The sequence below is a fragment of the Nelusetta ayraudi genome, unplaced genomic scaffold (assembly GCF_046127955.1).
Source record: "Nelusetta ayraudi isolate G7.1 ecotype Tasmania unplaced genomic scaffold, CSIRO-AGI_Nayr_v1 ptg000019l, whole genome shotgun sequence".
NCBI classification, from domain to species: Eukaryota; Metazoa; Chordata; class Actinopteri; order Tetraodontiformes; family Monacanthidae; genus Nelusetta; species Nelusetta ayraudi.
Genome location: NW_027466069.1, coordinates 8292501 through 8319038, shown reverse-complemented (window position 1 = coordinate 8319038; position 26538 = coordinate 8292501). Strand labels below are relative to the sequence as shown.

Below are 26538 nucleotides of genomic sequence, written 5' to 3'. Positions count from 1 at the left end.
TGATGTTAAACAAATAAAAATAATAAATAAATAAATAAAAATAAAAATAAAAATAAAACAACGTTTAAGACATTAATTGGATCAAATGATGAAACCTTACGCGACTGACGGACGCGTCGCCGCGATGGCACCGTGCTGCTGCTTCCTTTGAGTTACAGTTACAATTAGTTACTGAAATGACATCTGCCGGTTGTCGCCGGCATTGCAACCACCAGCTCTTCCCGGCTGTGACGTATGTTCCTGTGACGCAGAAAAATTTTAAACTCTCGTCCTTCTCAGTGATGGCGGCTTCGTCCCGTTCTCTCCCAGTCAGCAATCACAACAAATGGTACCACAGCCGCCAGCAGATCGACAACAACCCGTCTCGCCGAGCGGGACTCGACCCCGATAAGGAGCTGTCCTACCGGCAACAGGCGGCGAACCTGCTCCAGGACATGGGACAGAGGCTCAACGTGTATCTTTTGTCGGCGGCTGTGCTCGGTTCGGCTATCCAACATTAGCTGCAGGGACGAAGTGAAGCCTCGTGAAGCCAGTGCGGCGGAGGCTGCGGCCGCTTCCTTGCCGGTGTGTGTCGGTATTCGCAGGATTTGTGTGGCTGTTTTGTCGTGGCTGTTTTAGGCGGTGGTCCGAGGCTACACTTTGATGTGTTGGTGTGTCACGAGTAGCTGAGGAGGCTAACGGGGCCACGAAGGCCTGTGCGGTCGGCGGCCCTCGGCGTTAGCATGTGCTGCTTGTGACAGAGGTCTACTCGACGCGGACTTTTTCTAGTGGTTTGATTATGTTGAAAACGTTCACACAACCATCGACGACATAACTTGGCACACCTTGTCTTTGAAAATGACGGATTGATCCCCCAAAATATTTCTCTTTCCGGCCCAGACTAGTGGAGGCTAGCTTAGCTTAGCTCACCTCAGCCCGCAGCGTTGTTTTGGTGGAATGTTGACTTTGATAGGTCGTTAGTTCCACTAAGCGTGTGCAGCTGTGTTAATAAATGAATTTACATTCATTTTAATAGATAAAAAACAACAACATTTAAGTCTAGATCTCTTTCGCAAGAATGACCCGGCAAAGAAAGGCAGCAGCACACGTCCTGCTAAACAGGACAGTCATACGTCAACAAGAAACTGTATATTAAAACAATGTGCAGGCGATTTTTTTTTCTTCTCAGTAACAATTTAATTACATTAGCACAAGATTTTTTTGTATGTTCCTTTCAATTAGCCTCCTATAAGGACAAGCTTTGATCATTTCAGCTCATTCCTAGAAGAGGGAGCTGAGACACTGAATGATTTTGGCTGCTTCAGTTCCAACACAGGGGCGCATAGATACAAAATGTCATTGGAATGACAGGACATGACTGTTGTACTCGCTTAACTTAGAATCCTGTAGGTCCCAGCTCACCATCAACACCGCCATCGTCTACATGCATCGCTTCTACATGGTCCAGTCCTTCACCAGGTTCCACAGAAATGTGAGTTCCGTGTGACAACTCTGGTCAGTAGCTGCAGCTGTCGACCGCCATACCAACTGTCGAGCTGATGATGTGCCTCCTCCTCCTCCAGGTCATTGCTCCTGCCGCACTCTTCCTGGCCGCCAAGGTGGAGGAACAGCCCCGCAAGCTGGAGCACGTCATCAAGGTGGCCCATGCCTGCCTCAACCCTCAGGATCCGTCCCCTGACATCCGCAGTGACGTGAGTGTCCACTGTTTTTTGTTTTGTTTTTTTTAACTGCCAATTATTCCTTTAGTCAGAGGGTTAGAGCATCCGATGGGTCATTTAGGATACTACGTCAGACCCTCTGGGACTCCTCAACTGGATGATTCCCGGTGGAGGATTCTTCTGCATGCTGCAAGAGGCTTCTTCCAGATGTTGTAGCTTTGTAGACGGTGTGTGGCTATTGTGTCGTACCGCTGCAGGACGTTGTGGTTCTGCCGACTTGCATAACTCTACTGGACTCGGACCTTCCTGTTGGTGTTTGTTTTGCTCTCGGTGTGGCTGATGGATGGTTTCCAGACAGACATTTGTGATTGTTGTGGAAAAGAGCGAAGATGCTGATGCAGGAATACTGGGATAAGTAATTTAATGAACAAACAATAAAAAGGGGATCGGAGCTCCGAGGCACAAAACACAGTAAAATGGGAGTGCGAGTGCGAGGAGGAAAGGAGGAAGAAGGTCTTTTATACACTGGACTGGGAGGGGAAGAGATAAGGAAGGGAAGAAGAGGAAAACAAAGCACAGAGAATCAGCACAAGCTGACACATTTACAGCCTCCTCTGGTGGACCACGAGGAGAATGTCTCGAGAAGGTTATACTATGAAACTAACAGATTACACGTGCTACTAGTGATCATATGACACAGAATACAACAGAATAAAGAATAATCCAAGAATACATATTTTCCATTGCATTCCCCCATTTTGATCATTCTTGATCACAGGACACAAGAGTGAAAACATCCACACAGACATCAATTCATGTCCACCATTGGCTTTAGACACAAACATCATAACTTGGACTGTTACACTTCCCGTGATCACAAAGGCAGGAATCTGCAAGGCACATGGTAATACGAACTTACAGTTGTACTAAAAATAACTCTCTTTAAACATTAACCTATAAGCTATTGTTATGTATGCTAAAAACCACTACTAAAACTCTGACATTGCGTCTGTGCTGTATTTTACACAGAGTCAATGTCATCGACATCGTCATCCTCAATGATGAGATCTGGAAGTTCTGGGTACTCTGCAAACACATCGTTGTAGGTGTTGTTGAAATCACAACCAGGATAAGGGCAGCTGAAGCCCCACGCATCTGGGAATCCGTTAACATTCACAAACATCCTTTCTGACATGTCAAACTGATTGTGCGTGTCGGCTGTCTATCAGCCAGTCAGATGAGAAGTGAGCACCTTGTTGACACAACGCTTGATCAGAGGAACAAAACAGCAGGTGATAACCGAAATGACAATGAGAATAGCGATTACGGGAACAAGCAGCTTTATTAACCACACTTTCCATTGCCCTAGAGAGAGCCATGACCACCAATCCCCGTCTGGGGCGCCTTGGTCAGACATCTCGGCAGCAGAAAGTTTCTTGAGGCTATCTAAAGCCTTGGAGATTGCTCCGCCATCTGCAGCATTATCTGGAATGTACGTACAGCACGACGTGCCTACAATGTGACAAACACCACCCTGGGGTGCAGTGAGTAGGTCTAGCACCATACAATTCTGAAGGACCATTAGACGAATAGCATTTAGCTCCTGGCTAATGGACGAGGTAGCATTCAGTGTCAAGTTTGTCAACTGCAATAAACGGTAGTGAAGTGTATCGGCGAATAAAATAAGTTTTCCCACCCCTGTCCAGGGGAACAGTGAAAGAGCAACTTTGGCAGATTCTGGAAACACTTTGAAATCGTCAGGAACATTACTTCCCCACATCGCGTCATGCGGGAACAAACAAAACAGTTCACATGTCCTTGAGCTCGTGCTGCAGAGTTTGCGTAACGCCACCAGAGATTGGTTGCGTACGGGTGTGCAGGAGTCTTCAGGGAATGAGTGAGCATGTCAGTTGTGGCCCATCTTTTGGGTCGGTCAGCCCGTCCTGGCTGCCCAACACTGATGTTCATGTGAGGTGTACTGTAAGGTGTGGTGCGAGGTGAAAAGGCAGGTGAAACAGCAGGGTGTGCTGGAACAGGAGTGCCGGAGGCAGTGATGGTGGCGCACCTTCTCCTCGGAAACTCTCCGTGCGTTCGAAGCACCAGATTGTGAAAACGATGATCCAGCTGATGAGGGCCAGGCAGGCCAGCGTGCCCCGTAGGCCGCAAAAGCCTGGCTGGCGGAAAAGGTGCCATGACACCGGACGTTCCATCTTGCTGCTTTCGTTGGAGTGAAACGTTTTGATTCACCTTTCACTCGTCAGCTCCCGGCGTCCTCGGCGTCCTACAGCGACAGGTGATGATCCGGCACGTGGCTCTCCTCCTCCCTCTGAAGTGCCCTCGTCCGCTCCCCGGCGACGACTGGCTTGCCTCGGCTCGCGTGGATCCAGGTGGCCCTCTCGGCAACCTTGACGGCGGTTTGCATCACCAGGAGCACTTGGAACGGCCCCAGCCAGCGACTTGCTCTCCAGCTCTTTCTCCGGAGGTCCTTCAACCGGACGTAGTCGCCAGGCTTCAGGCAGTGCAGCGGTCCCGTCGCAGCCTGAGGCAAAAGAGCGGACACTTGGCGCCTTACGTCTGCTAGAGCGGATGCAAGGTTGGAACAATAGGTTAGTATTGTGTCTTCACACAAGGCCGTGGAGGGGAGTGCCTTTCCTCCAGTAGTCATCCCAATCTGGGGAGGAGCTGCAAACAAAACTTCAAAAGGAGTGAGATTAGCGCGTGCGCGTCTCCTCATTCTCATGTACATCAGGACAATGGGAAGAGCTTTTGGCCACGGCAGGCCAGTGTCAGCACAACATTTGGCTAATTTGCTTTTTAACGTCCCGTTCTCACGCTCTACCGCCCCACCACTGGCAGGGTGATAAGCACAATGTTTCCTGAGGTCAATGCCAAACAGTTTCCTGATTTAATTAAGCGCCTCGTTTGTGAGATGTGTCCCATTATCACTGGATATTTTGTTTGGAATTCCCCATCTGGGAATTATCTCAGTCAGCAAGGCCTTGGCCACGTCGTTGGCTGATTGTGTGGTGCTGGGAAACGCTTCGACCCATTTCGACCACATATCAACCATGACCAGACAATACTTTTTCCCTGCTGACGGTGTCAATTCGATAAAGTCCATCATGACATGTTCAAACGGTCTGGTTGGAGCCGGGTGTGCTGCTATTGCTGCCATCTTGACTGGTCGTCCTGCATTTTGTGAGAGGCAGATTAAACACGCTTCACAATGCTTTTGTGCTACGACTGAAAACCCTCTAGTAAACCAAAATTGATTAATTAATTCCAACATCCCCCCTTTTGACACATGGTCTAACCCATGCGTCAATTTAGCAAAATGTGAAAATAAATGTTTTGGCAGACACGGGTTACCGTTTGGTCCTACCCAAATGTCAGTAACGTGGTTCCAGCATGCGCCGGCGGAGCGCCAAGCGGCCTTCTCCTTCGCTGTGGCGAGGGACAGCATTTCAGCCAGTGATGCATCAGCCTCCTCAAATGAGGCTGTCATCATCGGGGCTGACGAGGGTGCGGGCTGCCTTGCAGCGGACTTTGCTGCCGCGTCAGCTCTGGCGTTGCCTTGGGAAACAGGGTCACGAAGGTTAGTGTGAGCAGAACATTTACACACTGCTATTTGGGAGGGCAAAAGTATGGCCTGCAAGAGGTCAGCAATAAGCACATGATTTAAACACCGGCTTCCCGTCTGACTTGAGGAAGTTCCTGCATTTCCACAGTGCCCCAAAGTCATGAACGACACCAAACACATAACGGGAGTCTGTGTAGATTGTGACAGACTTGCCCGCAGCACATTTGCATGCTTCAGTTAGCGCAACCAGCTATGCCCCTTGTGCTGAGAGGTGACATGGAAGGGAGTCAGAGCAGATGACCTCCGAGTCGGAGACAACTGCGTAACCAACTCTGTTGGCGCCTTTGTCGTCCCCGAACGCTGAACCATCTGCGTAGAAAACAAAATCAGCATTAGCAAGGGGTTCGTCAGTCAGGTCAGGTCGGGGGGGAGCAAATTGTGTCTAGCTCTGCTATGCAGTCGTGTGTGGGTTGGGCACATTCGGTGGCGTGGACAGCAGCGTTAACTGCTCTCAAATCTTGAACAAACCTCCAGTCATCACGTTGAGGAGGAACTCTGGCCCTTTTGACAGGGAACATGGGCGTGCGCACTGGCGAGTCGGGGCATGGGACAATGACACCTGCTTCGAGAAGAGAATCAAAAACAGGAGTGATCCCTTCAACAGCTTCTGGCTTCAGAGGATATTGCGGCTGGTTGGGCCGAATATCACTTTTGGGTGTGATCTTCACCGGTTCGGCACCTTTGATCAGTCCCACATCGTATTTGTGAGCAGCCCACAGTGAGGAGGGAACCTCACTCAGTTCCTCGGGCAGCTGCGATGTGTCAGTGAAACATGCAAAACTCGTGTTGTGGCGCTCGCTGTCACGTGTCTCTGTCAGGTGCAGACAGTGAAGAGCCTGTGTTTCCAGTGGAAAATCAGTCTTATGCACATTCAGAGTGGGGGAGTAAAAATGTCCCCGCTCCTCTCGGTGCCAGTCTTTGGTCGACAGGCATTTCATCAAAAACGGACCTAGGTCCTTCCACTCATAGCCTGGACTCTTGGAAAGTGAAATGTGTGGGGTAGACCCACGGACAGAAAAAAAAGAAATGCACTCTGCTCTGGTGTGAGTGAAACAGACGCAACGCATCGTTGGGGGCCCCAAAACAACGTAGAAACAAAAAGGCCATCATTCACGCTTGAAAAAATAAATAAATAAATAAATAAAAACTGACTCTCAAACACACTGTTTCTTTCAAAAATTGCACTGGCTGTGCAGTGCAAATTAGGAGCTTTCATGAAGTGAACATCACCCGGCACCTTATCGTTAGCCGCCACTATCAATTCTTCTGAGGCCTCGAGGGGAAGCAACCACTGGTAGACATGCAAGAGAGGCTTAGGAATTTGAGCCAAGGTCGAGGAAGATAACGACCTGGCAACAATCAACCCGTCGGGGGTGGAGATGAGATTCATGCCCAGGGCTAGAAGCAAATCTCTTCCCAACAAATTCATCTGACACACTTCTGACAATACGAAGCTGTGTTTAATTTGGTTTTGTGATGTGCATGTCTCGTCGCCGTAGTCAATACAAGTAAGTGGAGTGGTGAGAGGCTCTCTCTTCTTCGTTCCAGCTTCCCCGACAGAATAAACATATCTCCCACTTTTTTTTTTTTTACACTGGGGAAGTTCTTCTGCACGAAGGAGCGACAATGTTGCTCCGCTATCGGCTAGGAACGTGATATTTTTACCCATGATTCTAAAAGTGACCCGCGGCAGTTTCTCAAAAGCAGCTTCTTTATACAACGTGTATGTGGGAGGAGGCGGCACGTGACGACGCTCTAAACCTGTCAATGGTGCTCAAAATTTGGTCACGTAAATCAACCTCGAACTCTGTGTCAGTGTCAATGCATGTCTCACCGTCAGGCTGAGAGCAATCAGTCGAACCTAAATCATTGTCAGAAGAAAAATCATCATCAACATGTAAATCAGTATACGTTTCCGAATAATCAACATCAGAATATGAATCAGTGTATTTGTCAGCAGGGGAAAGGGAAGTTAGAGGGGACAGCAAGCATTTCTTCATTGCAAGAAGCGTGTTGCATGTGTGTGTGTGTGCATCACTTCCCTGCGAAAACGCTGTAGGCCGGGGGTCCGTCTCGCCGGGTCCATGCCGTGTCCCCCACTCCACCCTCCCCCCTCAGCTGCTCTAAGTTGGATCCTCTTTTCCGGCCCTCGCGATCACTCTCTTGGCTGCAGTGGGCATGGTTCTGCCCGCGGTGTCTTCCTTTGTCAGGGCATTCTCTGGCCCAGTGACCCATTCGGCCGCAGATGTGGCACGCCCCCTTTTCGCCTCTATCTCCGCTAGTCGCCCTTCGTCAGTTGTCGTTGTTCCTGTAGGGCCGTCTCGCCGTGTCACTGAGGTGCTTCATCATGGTGAGGGAGGCACGCTTTATCTTCTTGTCCTCTGCATCGCTGGCCTCCTGCAGAAGCCTCTCAGCGTGCACTGCATGACGTCGGACCTCTGTCAGCCGGGCATCTTCAATCCCCACGCAGCAGCTTGTGTTAACTGCTTTGGCGATCTGGGGGAGCAGCCCTTGTCTGAAAGCAGTGATGAGGCTGGCCGTTTGGTTGACGGCAGTCCTGATGAACGTGGCGACGCTGCGGCGTCGGTGCTGGAGTGCGCAGGGTTGTACGGTGGTAGCGTTGGATGAGGGCAGGCGGGAGGAGGGAAGACAGGCATGTCAGGGAGAGGGTCCCTCGGGCCTGTAAGAGAAGGATACAGACGATTTGGTGCATTTGAATGCTCGTGTGTGAGTGGCTCCTTTTCTCCCTCCTCTGGGGAGTGTGTGTGAGTGTGTGCACCCTCTGCCGTTATCTCTGTCACCCCTGTGCTCCAGCGCACAGTGCTGTTCACACGTTTTTTCACTTGTTTCCTGTCCCTGACTTCTGCTTCAGTTTTCCAAAATGAAAAACACCTTTCATGATCTTTGATGATCTGAATAGCATATTTCTTTGTTTTTTGTTTTTTGTAACCTCTCCCTCTGCTATCTTCAATTTATCCCGGAGGTTTCTCAATTCCTCCAAACTCAGTGATCCCCCTGCTGGGAAATCATACTTTTCAACCCAAATTTCCAACATGTCAAGACAATCTGGACTATATTTTTTTCTCATGTCGTCCACAATTGGTCCCCGCTGGGGAACAGCAGCAGCCACTTTGCTCTGGTTCTTCCCCATGTCTAGCTAGACTTACCCCTCCCGACTTTTCACAAAATTTTCACAAAATTTCAAGTCGGAAAGTTACACAGGCGTCCCCGTGCACCCCTTTTTCTTACTAAGGCGCAAAAAGGTAGAGAAAAAACTCACCCCTCTGGTAGTTACCCACCAAAGGCGTCCGGCTCACTTGTGGAGCGGGAATTCAGTGTTGATTCAGAATCAACACCTACCTGACAGGCACGGTTAACATATGCGCTCCGTCCTGCCCCGGGACCGTTCGTAGACGACAAGGAAAACAACCCACTGGTCACTGATATGTCTGAGACAAGAACAATTACTTCTCACCCGATCTCTGAATCAGCACTTCCCTTCCAGGTTCGCTTGGATAGACGTGAAGCCGATCAGATCCACTCTTAGACGCCGATCCTCTCATCTCTGAATGCTTGGTTCGAGGTAGAGGGGGAACGAGGAGTTTCCTCCGTTCCTGGTCCCGGGCCCTCGACGTCCCAGAGTTTCACTGACGGGTCTTCAGCTATCCTGTTCGTGACGCCAAATTGTTGTGGAAAAGAGCGAAGATGCTGATGCAGGAATACTGGGATAAGTAATTTAATGAACAAACAATAAAAAGGGGATCGGAGCTCCGAGGCACAAAACACAGTAAAATGGGAGTGCGAGTGCGAGGAGGAAAGGAGGAAGAAGGTCTTTTATACACTGGACTGGGAGGGGAAGAGATAAGGAAGGGAAGAAGAGGAAAACAAAGCACAGAGAATCAGCACAAGCTGACACATTTACAGCCTCCTCTGGTGGACCACGAGGAGAATGTCTCGAGAAGGTTATACTATGAAACTAACAGATTACACGTGCTACTAGTGATCATATGACACAGAATACAACAGAATAAAGAATAATCCAAGAATACATATTTTCCATTGCATGATTCATCTACGTCTTGTTGCTTCAGTGTGCAGCTTTAACAGCTGCTGGCCAAATACGCAATATATTGCGTCTTAGCGTGTCTGCATCAGTAAGAATCTCAGTTACCAGTGTTGGGAAGAATCACAACTTACCTTATTAAAATGTAATTGTAATGTAACTATTTCAATTATTTTATCAAACTAACGTAATTATATAGTATTACATTTTGAGTGTTTTTCCAAAATTTTGATTAAACTCAGTTTACACACCAGGGAGAGACAATTCAACTGACAGTACAGTAGAATGGGGCGCTGCAATTCCCAACTTGACAGGAGGACCAATTAGAAGCATCAGAATAGTATCAAATGTTCATCTGTGGAGGGAAGCAGAAAACGACGTCGCTCCTGCCAAGCGAGTGCGGGAGAAAACCATGCAAATCAACAAAAGTGAAATGATTAAACCGAAAGCCCAGACTTTTTTGTAAATTAAAATTGTAATCATGAATACTTCAGCAAGTAACCGTAATTTAATTACACATTTTTTCCAGTAATGTAACTGATTAAAATTTAAATTACCTAACGACGTTACATATAACGCTTTCCTCTCCAACATTGTCAGTTACGTTGATGACTGCATGGTTTATGTCTTCTGCAGCCTTGTTTCCAAGGTGGAGAAGGACTCTTTGTCATTGTTTTTTGTTTTTTCTAAAGAGGCCAAAAAGAAATCCCCAAAATTAATGTAATAGAGAGTGAGATTAATAGACACATAAAATATCGTATTTTAAAAAAAAAAATGATTTACTGCTAATTAGCAATAAATCCAACTTCAATCAGCCTAAACTGCTTGTGTCGTGCGCCGCTTGGTTGAAAGCGTCTGCCAAGTGAAAATTTAGAATTGTGCAGTAATTGTGATGTGTACAGTCCATATATAGGCCTTAACAATTCTTTGGATCGTATCGAATCATTTTGAATCGCATCGTGAATTGTCTCCAACCAAATCACATTGTGTAAAGTCAAAAAGTTCAAATCAAATCATTAATGAGTTGGCAGGACAATGCAGATTTTTTGTTTTTTGAGGCCAAAACGTTATTGTGAGGAAATTGTCGTAAAGCCTCTGGTGGTGGCAAATCCAAGGGACGGAGGTCAGAGAGTAGCTCACCTGTCCTCTCACCCTCCCAGGCCTACCTGCAACAAGCCCAGGACCTGGTCATCCTGGAGAGCATCATCCTGCAGACGCTGGGTGAGTTGTGAGGAGGAAGTGATGTCAGCAGATGCTGCAGTGTCACTTTCTGTGTTCAAGCTGCTGATCGTAACGAGTTAACTCACACTGACAACCTGATCAGGTGTGAAGTTGTGATTCACTCTGGCCGCCTGTGATTGGTGTTCTCCTCAGCCAGTGTTTCTCTTTGCTGACGTGATGCAGGTGCTCACATGTGTTGTGTGTCTGTGTTTGTCTCCCTGCAGCCTTTGAGATCACCATCGATCACCCTCACACTCATGTGGTCAAGTGCACTCAGCTAGTCCGAGGTGAGTGTGGACCTCCCCCACACACACCCTCCCTGCTCTGTGAGGAACATCTGGGCAGGTTGTCAATGTTTCTCCTGCTCTCTGTGTCGTTGCAGCCAGTAAGGACTTGGCTCAGACGTCCTACTTCATGGCCACCAACAGGTAGCGCAACCGAACAGCGTCACTGCCGCAGTGTGTTGTGTTTCCATATGCTGACCGTCTCCTCTCCTCCCTCTCTCTCCCTCTGGCAGCCTCCACCTGACCACCTTCTGTCTGCAGTACAGCCCCCCCGTGGTGGCCTGCGTCTGCATCCACCTGGCCTGCAAGTGGTCCAACTGGGAGATCCCAGTGTCGACGGACGGCAAGCACTGGTGGGAGTACGTGGACCCCACGGTCACCCTGGAGCTGCTGGACGGTACTGCAGCGGGCTCTCCACTGGACCTCAGTGCAAATGTTCAGCACGTCCTCCAACTCTTCCTCTTCCTCCTCTTCTTCTTCTTCCAGAGCTCACGCACGAGTTCCTGCAGATCCTGGAGAAGACGCCCAGCCGCCTGAAACGGATCCGAAACTGGAAGGTATGCAGTTGGGCTCCCCCGTGTGTCCGGACCTCCAGCCCTCCTGCTCATCGGGTCATGTGATACATGTGTGTGTTTGCGCTTTCAGGCTGGAGGTCAGACGCCCAACAAGACCAAGCCCAAAGTCCAGGAGGAGGGCGACCAGCGGGACACCATGATGAGCATGATCTCCATGGCCTCCTCGGAGAGCACAGTGGCCGGCCTGATGAGCCTCTCGGCTCCGCCCTCTTCCTCGGAGCGGACAGTCGCCGGCAGCGCCGCCACCTGGAGCGGCAGAGGGTCGGAGCCGGTGCCGCCCAGCAACGAGGTCCACGCCCCTGCCAAGGTGTCCCTGAGCGAGTACCGAGCCAAGAACGCCGACGTGCTGGCAGCGCAGAAGAGGAAGCTGGAGAACATGGAGGCCAGTGTGAAGAGGGAGTACGCCAACGCTGCGCAGGCTCTGATTGGCCAGCAGCAGCAGCGGAAGGACAGGCAGCATCAGCACCAGCAGGCTGCACCCTCCTCGGACATGTCCAGCCCCTCCCCCATCATCCTGAAGATCCCCCTGGAGAAGGAGAGGCACGACAGGAGCTCCATAAAGATGCGCTTCCCCGTGGCGCCGGGAGGTGGCGCCGGGTCGCGGGTCCAGGAGCAGGACATCAAGGTGAAGATCCGAGTGCCCGAGAAGCAGCGAGGGAGCTCCGGGGAGGGGCGGGACAAGTACAAGGAGCGCTCCAACCACCACCACCAGCACCACCACCACCACCACTCCTCCAGCAGTGCCTCGCTCTCCTCCTCTTCCTCCTCCTCACACAAACACTCCTCCAGCAAGGTTCCCAGTGACTCCTCTAGAACCTCCTCCTCGTCGTCCTCCTCCTCCTCCTCCACTTCGTCCCGCAAGAGGACCCACTCCCAGCAGGACCCGCCGGGCTCCTCCAAGGTGGCCAAGTCGTCCAGGAACCCCTACCAGCTGCCGACGCTGGGCCATGGCGCCGAACTTCTGCCCGCGCTGGGCCTCCCCCACCACCAGGGGAGCTACTCGCACTCCAAGGGGGACAAGAGGGACACGAACGGGCACGGCTCGGCGGTGGGCGCGGGGCCGGGGGCGGGCGCGGGCGGCCAGTCCAACGAGTTTCAGGACACCTTTGAGATGCTGAACTCTCTGCTGAGCGCGCAGGGCGTGCAGCCAGCGCCGCCCTCCGTCTTCGACTACCGCTCGCAGTACGGCGCAGACTACCGCTTCTCGGCGGGTTCCCGGGGGGCCAATGCCAGGCCGCCCCCCCTGCCCGTGGAACCGCCGCCCCCCCTGCCGCCGTTACCAAAGTGACGCACGTTCACACACACACACACACACACACACAGTAATCCATCCCAGTATTTTAACCCGCCCAAACACACGCCAGCGTGACAGCAGTCAGAATGTCGTTCACCTGTGACGCAATAACGGTGCAGAGCCGTGACCCCCACGACCTCCTGGACACCTGTACAGTTAAACTACACCACTCCCAGCCAGAGTGATTTTGTTTTTATACTGTTTTTTATAGGATGTTATTTATTGAAATGCTTTTAAGAACTGCTCCCTTTTCTACCCTGAGCTCTGGGGGATGTGAAGGGTGGGGAGGGTCTTCTTCATGAGGATGGGCGAGACGGGTGCATGCGTTTGACAGGCTCTGTCTCAAATTAGCCATCGACCATGTCAATCATGTCGCTTGGTTGGTCATACTTCCTGTTTTATTCGGTTTTATGTGCACAGTGAAAATGTTTTCAACAAAAATGAATTATTTTTTACCTTTTGTTATATGAAAAAAATTATGTAAATTAAGGAAGCTTGTACCTTTTTTTTTTCCTTTCTGTTTAAGAGTGTTACAGTCATTGTTTTAAATGGTTGTGAAATATTCATCCTCGCTCATGCCGAGGTCACGGTGAGGTCACAGGCTGCGCGTTCAGTTTAGACATATCGCCGCTTCCCTCCGTATGTCTGTTAGGAGCCACGTCTACACTAAAGTATTGGACAGGAAGTGACATCATCGCGCCTCTGTGACGGTCCAGGTTTCGTTTTTTTTTTCCTGTTTTGTTTCCATCAGGGATGTTTTAAACGCCTGTTTCTGTCTCAGCAGGCTTGTGCTTAACTCAGTGGCGTGTTGTCAGAGCCAAAGTTTGAATCACGTGACTCTCTAACTTGAACATTATATCCTGACTTTTTCTTTTTTTTTCTTTTTTTTTTTTTTTGGGGGGGGGGGACTTTTATTATCATTGTATGTAAGTGAAAAAAGAGGCATCAGGCGATCCACGTACCTCCGGTCTTGTTCCGACGTGACACGTTATATACTCCTGAGTCCTGGCTGACGACTCGTAAAGACAGACGGGTGTCACCTGCACAGACCAGGTGTTATTACTTTGGCCAACCCTCCCACTACTCAGTGTGTAACTGTACGTTCACATTAACCAATCAGCCGCTGTACTCACACTGTACTTGTACTTCTGCGGAGGATGACTCAAACGGGTCGGCTCCTTTCCAACACTGAATATTGCTCTGTGGGTTTCCCCACAGGGCTCTTCAGAGTGTTACCACCTAGTGTGAAAGTGTTGAAAGTCGACGCGTCACCATGGAACTGGTTGATTTGGTCACCACACAAAACTCACGTGAGACAGTAGACAGAACGCGCTGCTGCGGTCAGTCTACTGTGTTCTCGTCTCGGCGGTTATGTCACTATCACTCAGGTCTGCAAATCAAACCTTTGGGATCGTTTTGTTTTCATTGAAAAGCTTATATATGTGAACACTGTCCTCTTTTGATATGTGATTGATTTATTCTCAATTAAAGTTGGTCGATATTTTAACAAAACGTCTCCAGGGGAACTTTTTATTATCTAGTTAATATTATTATGAAGTTAATGAATTATTAGTATTATTATTATTATTACCCCTGAACCCAAAATATCGATGGATTTCCTTTCTAAACATGAATGAACATGAATCATATTTACAGTCCGTCAAGCCGGCTTACAAAGTGGTAATTATAAATATGCCCTATAGGGGCAGGAGTGTGTCTCGTGTCGCCCAGGCGGTCTCTTGTTCGACAGAAGAGGAAGAAGCCGAGCGAGCGCAGTGAGCCTCGGCAGTCAGACCCGAGCGGACGGAGCCGACGGTAAGCGGCACCCAGTGCTGAGGGGGCCGGGTGGATGTTGCCGCTGGAGGTCGGGGGTGTCTTTCGGAAGCAGGAGGACACCTCTTCGCGTTAACTCCCCCGCTATAAGTCGTCCTCGTAGGCGCGGACGGTGAATATGACGGTTTGTTAGCATTAGCAGCCGCGAAGCAAAGATGGCGGCTGTGTTACCAAGAGTGACGCAGTGAAGAGGGCGGGGCTTTGCGTCTGAGTGGCGGGCTTGCCGGATGGTAGCTCGGGCTGCAGCCGTGCACCTGCCGCGGAGGCAGAACCGCCCCGTCGTTACACCTCACCCTTATCAGGCCGTCGGTTGTATCCAAGGGGGTTTCGTTGGTCCTCGAGAGCCGCAGCAGTAAATCGTCTTTTATCACTAATGACTTCTCAAGTTCCCAGCGAATCGCAAACACCGGTGCTCGTATTTGTTGTGCATAGTGCTTTGTATTGTATTATCAGAAATTCAGTGAAAATGTGAAGAAATGTGAATATTTACTTTGCAAGTCCATTTACAGTATATTTTCTGCTTGAGCCCCTAACCTTAGAAATATTTAGTTAGGTGTCACTTCTAGTAAAAAACAAAAGAAAGTTAGCCTGGAGTAGATTGATTGGTTGATTCTTTGTTCATCCAACCACGCTGGTTCTTTCTTTCTTCCAGCTCTAGTTGTTCCACAGAAAGATGAACCGGATACGCATCCACGTCCTTCCCTCCAGCCGGAGTCGAGCGGCACCGCCGCCACCTCCGCCCAGGAGCTCCCAGGAGGCGCCGTTGACGTGCGCCTTCAGCCAGCGGCCGTGCTCGCAGCCCCGCCTGGACGGCCTGGACTTCTGCATCAAGCACGTCCTGGAGGACAAGAACGCACCGTACAAACAGTGCAGCTATGTCTCGGCCAAGAATGGCAAGCGCTGCCCCAACGCATCTCCAAAGCACGACAGGAAGGACGGGTGAGTGGAGCAGCTGGAGGTCTCACTGTAGTCGTGTTTATATTGCTCTCATAATGACACACACACACACACACACACACACACGTGTGCAAGTGTGTGTGTCACACTTTTCACTCAAACGGCAGCACACAGCGTAATTCTCACAACACACAACAACACATTTCCCCCATGATTCCCGTGCCCTGGGGTCAAATAAATATGAACAGTTCACCGGCTGGGCCCTGAACGCACCATTTCACACCGTCCTCCTGGTCATCATAGACTGGTGCATCATCAAAGCAAAGCATCCTGGGATACAGAAGGACGCAAAGGATAGTAGCGGTGTATCCTTTGAATCGGATAAAAGTAGGGCGCATTTCAAGGCCGCATTTGGAGAATCCTTCGGATTTTTAGGGAATTGGGACAAACCTTCGCGCAGGGCTATGACGCAACTGGCCTTCAAATGCATGCTTTGAAGGATGCAGACCCTGAATTGAGACACAGCCCATGGCTGAGACACACAAAGAAACACCGCTACTATCCTTTGCGTCCTTCTGTATCCCAGGATGTTTTGCGTGCTGCTGCAAAGGATCCTGGTTTCCTGGGAAGTCAGCTGAATTTAGCGACATGTACTGGCAAAGACACTACGTATAAATTTAAGTATTGAAATTTCACATAAAATATTCAGTTTTTAACGTAGGGTTTTTACTTATTTGAACATCCAACGCCATCGTTGGATGGCGAACCAGTGGTTAGCTTGATGCTATGAAAACGTCACTTCCGGGGGTTGGCCAGCCGCAGGGAACGGCGGTAACGCAACCAGGAAATACGCTGAAGGCTAGACCGTCCCGTGTGGTTACCGGGGAGGCGGGTTTTGGTTCGTCCTTCTCGGCCGGGTCCTTCGCAGGACCCAGCTTCCGACGGAGGACGCTTCCTTCAAAGGATGCAGACCCTGAATTGAGACAGAGCCACTGACGTCTCTGAGCCGTTTGTCAGAAAGGGACGTTGCAATATGCTCACTGTCACTGACACTCCTGTGGTCAGGAGTGTGAATTGCAACCTGCCAAATTGACCGACGGCCTTCCAATTTTTCCATCACCATTAAAAAAATAAAAAATTAAAAAAAACGTCAATGACTGGAAATATCCAGTTGGAGCGACCTCTGATGTATATGTATTAGGCTTTACACGATCACGTGAGGAGCAATATTTAAATTACTTGTTTATGTCGATGGGGGGGGCAGAGGCGGAGAGGCATCCCCGAAATATACGGGACAAAGTGAAGTGCGTCTCGTATCAGTTCATTACGGGACAGGTTTTTTAGTTGCCAAATGTGGGACAATCGCGTATTTTACGGGAGTAGACCACAGACGGAAATCAAATGAGGTTTTGTCATTTTCCCTAAAAAACGGGACGAATTGTGTCCCGGGAGGGATTTTATTTTTCCCGGGACAGGTGGTGAAAAAAGAGAACAATTCTGGGAAAAACGGGATGGGTGGCAACCCTATAGCATCTGTTTCAGAGTTTGCTTTTCTTTTTCTTTCTCCGCGCTGCGTTTCTTGAACTCGACATGCTCCTCCGTGTGAATCTTTTCCAAGTGACTGATTAAATCTGCCGCGTTGAACCCCGCGAGGTACTGTAGCGTTGCATATATTGCAGATAGCTCGTGCTAAGTCTGTTTCTCTCACTTTGAAAAACTTCCACACCTCCGACATGTTTGTTTGTGTCGCCCATGGATGTTGCAGTCGTGAAGATTCAAAGAAACTTTATTGTCCGTCACATAGCGACAGTACTCAAAGCAGGAAGAGGCTCGAAGACGAAAATGAGTTTTTTTTTTTAATCATGAATCATTAGCTCTCGGATACAAACAAATAAACATGTCGATGCTGTGAAACTACTTTGGAGTAAATGAGACAGATGAAAACAGTTTCAACACAACCATGACGTCATTGATCGGATCGGTGATTTATGACATGATGCCCGATCACGAACATTTCAAAAAATGCCAAATATCAGCCGATCCGATATAGCCGATATGATCGGTGTAAAGCCTAATATGTATATATATACATGGATATTGGCTGCCCGAATGCACTGCTGTGTAATTTGTGTAATGGCAATATAAGGAAGTCTGAGGCTGACGCTGGGCTCTGTCTGCTCCTCAGAGTGACCTTCTGTGCAGAACACGCTCGCAGGAACGCCATGGCTCTCCGGGCCCAGATGAGGAAGTCCCTGTCCAGCCCCTCCCCGGAGGCCCTGCTGTCCCAGCTCAGCTGCTACAACCGAACGGAGACGCACAGCATGGATGGCGTGGACTGCTCCGAAGCCAGCCGGGCCCTCGGTATGTCTCCGAAAGCCGGCAGGGTCACACATCTCCACCCGTGTCGTGGCGAGGCCGATTCTGACCGTCCGTCCTGTTGACACAGACGAGGACAGTCTGAGCGAGGAGGAGGAGCCGGCGCCGCTGGTCCTGGACCAGACGTGGCGAGGAGAACCAGACAGCGACGCAGACAGTGTGGACAGCGACCACGAGGACCCTCTGAAGTAAGACCAGTGCTCGGGCCCAAGCTGAGTTTATCCCACCGCTTTGAGTCTTTCACCTTGGTTCAAGGCGGAAGATCGAGCTGAAGTCCCTCCAAATCTCTTCACCTCTCTCTCTCTCTCTCTCTCTCGCTCTCACTCTTGCTCTCTCTCTCTCTCTCCATGCGATCGACCGGTAGAGTCGCATGTGCTGAAAAAGTCCATGGCTTCGGGGTGACTTCCATATCATGCGGCCCCATAGAGCATGCTTGCGCAGAGGTGTTACTTCCCATCATGCCTCTGTTACTCACGTGATGCGTATCCGGCAATCAGAACAAGCCGAGACAGCAGCACGCAACAACGTTGTGATGTCAGGCTGGAAATATAAAACTCTTGTCTGGGAATTTTCTGGCCTTTCTACATTTTTTAGAAAGATTAAAAGTCCAGGAGCTAAAAATATAATAGAACGATTTAATATGAACCATGTTTCAGGTCACAGTCGTCCTGTCAGGCGTAGTTGTTTGTTGTTGTCTTTTTGTATTGCAGTCTGTGGGGGGTGGGGTGCTTTTCGGGCCAGGTGGGGTTTTGGCTGCAGTACTTTGAGTGGCCACTGGGAAAATAATCACCGCACCAACATATGGCTAGTCTGGTATCCAGTTCTTATATAATACATTCATGGGTTTGACTGAGGGTTCTTTGTTTCTGAATTGGTTTCTAATTAACTGACCTGCTGTGCTCCAGGCAGCCACTGAGGGCACTGTGGGGCTCTGGGGTCTGTAGTTCTTCTGAGTCGTGTTAGTGTTGGGCTGCTAAAAGGAAACTACAAAATAACAAATTACTGTGCGTGCATATTTCTGTACTTCATCTCACCGGAAACCCCTCCCCAAAAATGTCATCTAGCGCAAAGGATTTCTGAGATGCCAAAGTTTAAAACCATAATGATGGCCAGCAGGGGGAGACAGACGTTTGTTAAATACAGAGGAGCCACTCTGCCTCATTTACAGGGACTGTAGCTTTAGCCTGGTGTGATGCTGCTGATGTTTACACACACACACACAAGTGTATGACGTATATAAATGTAAACCTGTAGATGTAAATAATTCTATTATTGTCTAGTGACACATGTTGTGTGTGTGTGCCAGACATGCAGGCGTGTACACGGCGGAGGAGGTGGCGCTCATCACCCGGGAGAAGCTGATCCGGCTGCAGTCGCTCTACATCGACCAGTTCAAGCGTCTGCAGCACCTGCTGAAGGAGAAGAAGAGGAGGTACCTGCACAGCCGCAAGGTGGAGCACGAGACCCTCGGTGAGAGCCGCGCTGTCGGTCCGCATATGTGTCTGTGTGGTTTGCGTCACCCTGTGTGATTACTGTCATGCTATGAGTGCTTTGGTTGCAGTTCATTCGCCGAGAGAGGAGCTGAGGTGGTGCAGGCTAATCGTGTGTGTGTGTGTGTGTGTGTGTGTGTGTGTGTGTGTGTGTGTGCGTGTGTGTGTGCGTGTGTGTGTGCGTGTGTGTGTGCGTGTGTGTGTGCGTGTGCGTGTGCGCGTGCGTGCGTGCGTGCGTGCGTGCGTGTGTGTGTGTGTGTGTGGCAGGCAGCAGCCTCCTGACGGGACCCGAGGGTCTGTCGGCGAAGGAGCGGGATGACCTAAAGAAGCTGAAGGCCCTGCGCCGGTACCGCCGGCGCTACGGCGTGGAGGCGCTGCTGCACCGACGGCTGAGAGAACGGAGGCAGGCCGTGAGCGAAGGTGCCCCCCAGGTAGCTGCTCCCCACCTGGTGACCACACACACAGAGCCAGAGGTGGCAAAAGTATATATTTGGTACTTAAGAGTACTCATACTTAAAAATAGTATCAAAAAAATATATATAGTAATAGTAAAAGTACTGATTCAACTCCTTTACTCAAGTAAAGGTAAGAAAGTATAGGTTTATTTTACTTTGTTTTAAAAACACACTGAACAGTGACTCCAAAGCCGAGGTAAAATAATACCCTTCTACAATATGATGCACTTTTATATTGAACAACACTACAATATTGTTCAAATAGCCACCACTGCAAGCAACAACAATTATAACATAATAAGTTAATTACTTTTAACAGAATTTGCGTCTTAAAAAAAAAAAAATTAAAAAAAATTAACAAGCATTGTTTACCAATGTCAGAAGTAGAAAGTACAGATATTTGTGTACAAATGTAGGGAGTAAAAGTAAAAAAAAAAACAAAAACAAAAAAGAAATACCCAAGTAAAGTACAAATACCTGAAAAATTTGTATATCATAAGTACTGAAAATATAAACGTTTTTTATGTATTATTACTGAATAAGATGGACAAGATGATTATTATTGCCACGGGGTCGTGGTACCGGTTCCCTTTGTGACATCACAGTGGGCTGATTTCCACAGTGTTGTAGTGGAGTGGCAGGTAATTAAAGGACGGACTTCTCACCGTGAGACTTGGGCACAATGTGGGAGCGGGGAGGATCCCAGCAGACGGGTGGATGAGGTCAGCGGTGGTGATGTTGGACCACCTGTGCTTGTGTTGCAGTCCTACAGCAGGAGCGTCCAGGAGAAGTGCGTGTCCTTCGTGGAGGGAGCCAGATGTTCCAACCCCGTCCTGCCCATGACCCGACACTGCCTCTCACGTATCCTCTTACTTATGACCCCAATGTGACCTTTAGCCCACACAAACACACACACACACACACACACACAAGTGTATCAGAAGGTTCCATAACCCGCTTTCATAATTCACGTAGAACCTCACACTGTCTGCGAGTCTTCGATCTCCACGAAGGCACTTGAAGCGTCATGAACGTTTAAATAAAGTTTCAGAGTTTTCGTCTCCGCTCACTGATCCAACAGCCTCCCTCTACTTCTACAACCACCTCTGATCCTGATACCACCTCTGATACTCAATACTGATGGTCATATTCTGATACTGATTCTGATAGTCTGATGGCCCAGATCAAGACCAGCTGCTGCCAGTAGCTTCTGGTTTCAAACAGGGCCTACAACAACTCCTTCCTGTGGTCTGTGGATTTTTCCCAAAGTTCCCAAGGGTCAAATCTGTTCAGTTGGAAGGAACACACTGCCTCCTTACCAACAATGCACCTGTGTAGCGCCTGTGAAGTACCTGTGGTTTCCAGGGCTGGTTCTGTTAACACGACTAGCTTCTGCACTGATGCTTCTCAGTCCACCGTCGCTTGTTGTTGTTGTTGTTGTTGTTGTTGTCTTCATGGTCATGTGACTCGGCCTTGACCTCACCTCCAGACATCCGCCAGGACGCCAACCAGGTCCTGTTCAAGTCGTGCCCAGGCCTGAAGGACGTGCCGTGCGAGCGCACCGTCCACTTGGGCCAGTCGGCCGACCCCCGCTGCCCCCTCCACCTCACCCTACCGCCCCCCATGTACCAGCCAGAGCAGGAACTGCCCCCCCCGCAGGTCCAGCTGAGCAGCAGCGGCGCCGCCAGGGAGCTGTACCTGAGCGCCGCCGAGCTGCAGCCCACCGAGAGCCTCCCCCTGGAGTTCAGCGACGTACGTGCTGCGCCGAGTGGGCGGGGCTCTGCTAGTCCAGCCCAGGGGTGGGCAAACTGTTCGACCGGGTGGTGGGGCCGCGATGGGTTTTAAAATTTGACAGAGGGAGCAGGAGCAGATGGGTGGAGTGTTTTGGTGACCCACCTCATAGGAGGAAAAAAAATTTATCATGGGATGTGTTGAAAACGTGCTTTAGTGTCAATTGAAAACGAACAGAAGCAAAGTTACAACAAAATCAACTTCTTTGAAGCCCCACGGTATTTAGCTCTTTACTGAAATGACTCTTAAGACACTGAAAAATTGATGAAATGTAGATACTTTATTGCTTACTCACTATTAAAATAATTTCCTCAAGTTCACGGGCCGGATTAGAGAGTTTAACCGGGACGCATATGGCCCCCTGGGCCGTAGTTTGCCCACGCCCGGTCTATCCTGTCGCAGCTGAGTGTGGTTGTGACGGGAGCCTGTGTCTGTTGGTCCAGGACCTGGACGTGGAGGGTGACGGCATGCAGGGCCCGCCCTCGCCGCTGCAGTTTGACACGGCCCTGGCGCTGGAGGACCAGACCATCCGAGCCATCGCTGAGGCGCCCATGGACATCCTGACGGCAGACGACCCCGAACAGGCCGAGCTGGATGCCATCATGGCCGACCAGGTCCACCCCTAGTTTTAAACGTCCTGAGCTCAAAATGTTTGAAAATAAATCTTGCCATTCTGAAAGTTGTCCTGGTCACGTGGTTTTTCACTATAAAACAATACACAGCCGGGCTTGTCACGCTGGTCCGTTGTCATCTGCCTGTAGAACATCTCACCACCACCAGCACCACCTGACGCCTGGTTGAAGGGCCTCAGCAACGGTAGAATAATGTGACTTCAGAGCAGGGGTGGGCAAACGTTTTGACCGGTGGGCCACAATGGGTTTTATTCTTTGACAGAAGGGCAGAAGGAGATGGATGGTGTTTTGGTGACCCACCTCATAGGAGGAAAAAATATATCATGGGATATGTACAAAACATGTTGCTTTAATGTCAATTGAAAATGAGCAAGAGCAAAAGCAAAGTTACAACAAAATCAGTATTTAGCACTTAATTGAAATGACTCTAAAAACACTGAAAATAATTAATGAAATACAACTATTGTATGACTTACTGACTAGTAACATAGTTTCTTCAAGTGCGGCAGGCCAGATTAAAAAAAACTTTACAGGCAGCATATGGCCCCCGGGCCGTAGTTTGACCATGCCTGCTCTAAGTTGTTCCGTTTGTAAGGTATGAATCCGAAAAGTGTCAGTCCCTAACTGCCACCACGTTTTGAGGGTTTCACTTCTTCAATACCCTGCAACCTGAGAGACCAAACATCATGCTCAGCACTGAAAAAAATGCCCAGCCACAGAAGATTTTTCATCTGTTTCTGATGTTGCGTCTGTGTTCAGAGATACGGGTCTCAGTAGGTTGACTTGCCATTGCAATTACAAGTTACCCTATTGAAAATATAATAGTAATTGAACAATTTCGAGTAATGTAACTAATTACATTTGATGTATTTATTTATTTTTTTACTTTCAATAATCGCTCAGAGTACTCTCCTCAGAGGGACAATTCCACCGGCAGACGATCAGTAGGTGGCGCTGCAGTTCTCAACTTGACAGGAGAACCAATCAGAAGCGTCAGAAGAGTATCAAACTTTCATCTGTGGAGGGAAACAGAAAAGCACGGCTCTACTGTCAAGCCAGTGCAGGAGAAAACCAGTGAAAGCAACACGAATAAAGCCCAGCCTTTTGAGTAAAAATTGATCAGACACAATTAAAATTTTGATCATGAATTCACAAGCAGCTCATTCCATTGCACATTTTCCAAGTAATACAACTGATAACAATTATGCTTAGTTTGTAATTAAATTACGTCACGACTGTGTCTGACTGGAGATGCGCACGCAGCTGTGCGCCTGCCACGGTGTGTTCGGTGAGACTGGGCCAGCCTGCGAGCAGCCAGCGGGGCGGGCACAATGACGTCACTCCGCTCCGAGCCCAAACACTGAGTTGAGGGCCGAGGCTGCGGGACGGAACCAGCGGAGAGAGAGAGACTGCGGCCGGCTTCACCATGAACCCGCAGCGGACACAGCGGCCCGCTGCCACCGGCTGAGGTGAGTGCAGCCGCCGAGCCGGGCCCGCGGCCGGTTGTCAGCCGGTCGGAGGAGCTACGACACCGGCCTCATTGATTTGGCGTCGCCCGGTGATGGGGTTGGGGGTGGGTGGGCTGCGGTTGGGATGTGGAGTCTAGAATGCGGCCTGTCTCCGGGCTTTTCACCGAGTGGTTCGTCGGTCCGGGGGTACCGGGAACTCGGCGAGGACCGGGCCGCGGCTGGTCCGCTCGGGACAGGTTGTCGGAACCCGTCCTGACGACGGCACCACCCGGGGCCGTCGGCTCAGCGCTAACCGCCGAGTCGGTGATGCTAACCGGCTAACGCTAAACATCCGGGCCGAGACCGCAGGGAGTGGGGGAGCCGCTGAAACCGGTTCTGACGGTCCACTGGAGACCCGGTTCTGACGCGGTGTCATGACGGTGTTACAACGGACCAACAACACAACACACTAACATAGTGGTCAACTGTTAAAAAGAGCCAACCCCATCCAGCTACACAGTCATCTAGTCATCTCGGCTGTGTGTGTGTGTGTGTGTGTGTGTGTGTGTGTGTGTGTGTGTGTGTGTGTGTGTGTGTGTGTGTGTGTGTGTGTGTGTGTGTGTGTGATCTTTGCGCTGTTTGACAGTGAACCGGTTTATCCCGGGATAATCTGCGCTCTAAAGCCTCCAGCCAGGTTTAAGGTGTTTGAACCCGTCGGACTCGAACAGGAAGTGAAACTGTGTTGACTGTGTTCATGTGGGAAATGAACAGATGGTGGTGATTCGCTACAAAACATCATGTTAGTCATGGCTCCAAATCGGCTCTGGTTCTGTGGTTCTGGTTCCGGTCTTCCTTCTGATGTAACAAAAACTTCCGGATTGATGTTAATCCAGATTATAATGAGGATTAAAGGGGCTGGGTGGAGAAGCTATTCTGTGACACTATCGATTGTCGGTCCTGATGGGTCGTGTCGTCAGTGATGGGGATGTTGTGTAACTGCGGACAAATACCTTCGAGGTTTTTGGGATGATTTTGTATTGTGATTATTAGGCGGTGATTGTTGAACTCGTGGTTGTAGAGGACTGCAGCCTGCTGCTGTTGTTGTTGTTGTTGTTCGTGGAAGACACACAACGTCTTGTCCTGTGTCATGTGAGACATCCAACAATGAGCTCATGGATGGTCGCAATAAGAGTTGTTCTCAGACAGAAGGACAGACTGATGGAGGGTGACTGGTCTCCTCGCAGTCTCCTGGACCAACCGGGGAGCCCCACAGCTGAACTCCAGGTGCCCCGGGACATCACTTCCTGCCTGGTCTGAGGAAATGAAGACGTCTTCATCCTTCCATCCTGGACTCCTCCACCTCACCTCCTCTCCTCTCCTACCCTGAAGCTGCTTCTGTGAGTCCCTGTGAAGCTCCGTTACCTTCAACTCACTGCCTGCAGGACCAGGTTAAGGGTCACACCTGCACCATAGTGTGTTTCAAGCAGGTCAGAGAGTTGTGTGTGCATGTGTGTCTTGTGTTTTTGGAGTCTGTCCACTGTTGTCGCTAGTGTTGTTAGCGGAGTGTAGCTGTGGATTGCTATTCTAAGTGCTAAAAGCCAACAAAAGCGCATTCCGAGGTGAAGATCTCATCTCAGGGGTTCAGGTTCTAGGTTTACCTGGTCCAGCTTGGACTCACCTTGTGGTCCATCGCTGGATCCTGGATCTTGGTCAAGACTTTGGCATGTGGCCTGATCCAAGGAACCTGGTCAAGACCTCAGAATGTGACCCTATCCAAGGAACCTGGTCAAGACCTCAGAATGTGACCCAATCCAAGGATCCTGGTCAAAACCTCGGAATGTGGCCCAATCCAAGGAGCCTGGTGAAGACCTCAGAATTTGGCCTGATCTACAACAGGGTCAGAGGGACATTGTCCTGTCCTTGTCCCACCAGATCGTGACCTACTCCAAGACGCGTCTCCAAAACCTGAGTTCAGTCTGACTGACCTTCAGCGGCTTAAGGTCCATGTGGAGCACTACCACCACAGAGATCAGAACCACACTGGCTCTGACTGGCCGGCTGTCGACTCGCTGGGTAGCAGAACCAGAAGTCCCGCCCACCTGACTCTGATTGGTCCCAGATGTTCTGCTAACAGACGCCACGTCCACAGTTCCTGGAAAACGCCTCTGGCTGTTGAATGTTGATGAATCAACGTCTGGCACTGATGCACCCGCTAGTCACATGATCAGGGATCAGCTGATGAGCTGATGAAACACATCGAGCATTGAGCAATATCTGATAGGAAGTGAGAGAAAGAGGCAGCGCAGGCTTCCTGTCCAAAGAGGAAGTGGAGCACAGCTGCTTTGTCCTCCAACTGCTGCTCTTCTACGATGTTCAGGCACCATCTCAGTCGATTTGATTGGGCTCCGTTCATCATTGTACTTTTAAGTCAAGACTCAGAGTTGACTGAACTGGTTCAAACCAGTTCAGGCTCAGTCACCTCAGGATCAGACTGGGAGTGTGAGTGCTGGACCTCCTACCTGGAAAAACCTGCATGGGTTCAGCCAGTCAGAACACAGATCTGATTGGCTCTCTACAGTTGGCTCACGCTAGCTCCGCCCATTTCCTGTTAGCCTTGCAATTTGTTTTATCACAGGTCCCCTTGGCTGTAGCTCCACCCCCGCCAACCCTCCAGTAGCTCCGCCCACACGTTCCTGCTCCGGATCCAGATGAGAACCCTAATGTTTGGTGGCGTTCCATTAATAGGACTTCCTGCTGCTCACAATTTGGGACAGGAAGTAGCTCCAGATTGACTTGACCTCTGGAGCCGGGAACTACTTCCTGTCCAGACATGAAGCCGAGAGCCGTAGGGGCTCGTCTCAAACAGGAAACCTGAGCTTCC

General features: G+C 49.9%; 3 protein-coding genes across 7 annotated transcripts in view; all 3 read left to right on the top strand.

The window, feature by feature from the left end:
• Positions 1–243: 243 nt before the first annotated feature.
• Positions 244–14247, top strand: ccnt1 (cyclin T1). The gene is made up of 9 exons (XM_076026923.1): positions 244–454; positions 1390–1471; positions 1563–1691; positions 10522–10582; positions 10807–10869; positions 10965–11010; positions 11100–11263; positions 11353–11423; positions 11512–14247. Exons 1-9 carry the CDS (start codon positions 282–284, stop codon positions 12727–12729), a joined length of 2007 nt encoding a protein of 668 aa, XP_075883038.1. The 5' UTR covers positions 244–281; the 3' UTR covers positions 12730–14247.
• Positions 14248–14419: 172 nt separating this feature from the next.
• kansl2 (KAT8 regulatory NSL complex subunit 2) lies at positions 14420–22256 on the top strand. Of its 3 annotated transcripts, none has more exons than XM_076026924.1 (9): positions 14420–14550; positions 15221–15507; positions 17651–17826; positions 17912–18029; positions 19148–19311; positions 19599–19762; positions 20551–20647; positions 21276–21538; positions 22021–22256. In XM_076026924.1, exons 2-9 carry the CDS (start codon positions 15242–15244, stop codon positions 22201–22203), a joined length of 1431 nt encoding a protein of 476 aa, XP_075883039.1. In that variant the 5' UTR covers positions 14420–14550; positions 15221–15241; the 3' UTR covers positions 22204–22256. The 3 variants fall into 3 exon arrangements, with proteins under 3 accessions (XP_075883039.1, XP_075883040.1, XP_075883041.1); XM_076026925.1 differs by having other exon boundaries at positions 14539–14680; XM_076026926.1 differs by lacking the exon at positions 14420–14550 and adding an exon at positions 14564–14692.
• Positions 22257–23472: 1216 nt separating this feature from the next.
• nckap5l (NCK-associated protein 5-like) overlaps positions 23473–26538 on the top strand; it is a 15970-nt gene continuing 12904 nt past the window's right edge. Inside the window, exon 1 of one of the 3 annotated variants that reach the window (XM_076026922.1) lies at positions 23473–23678. The gene's annotated coding sequence lies outside the window, so the exon portion shown is untranslated. Of the gene's footprint in view, positions 23679–24925; positions 25055–26538 lie in introns of those variants that run through there. The other 2 variants (XM_076026918.1, XM_076026921.1) reach the window with 2 other exon arrangements.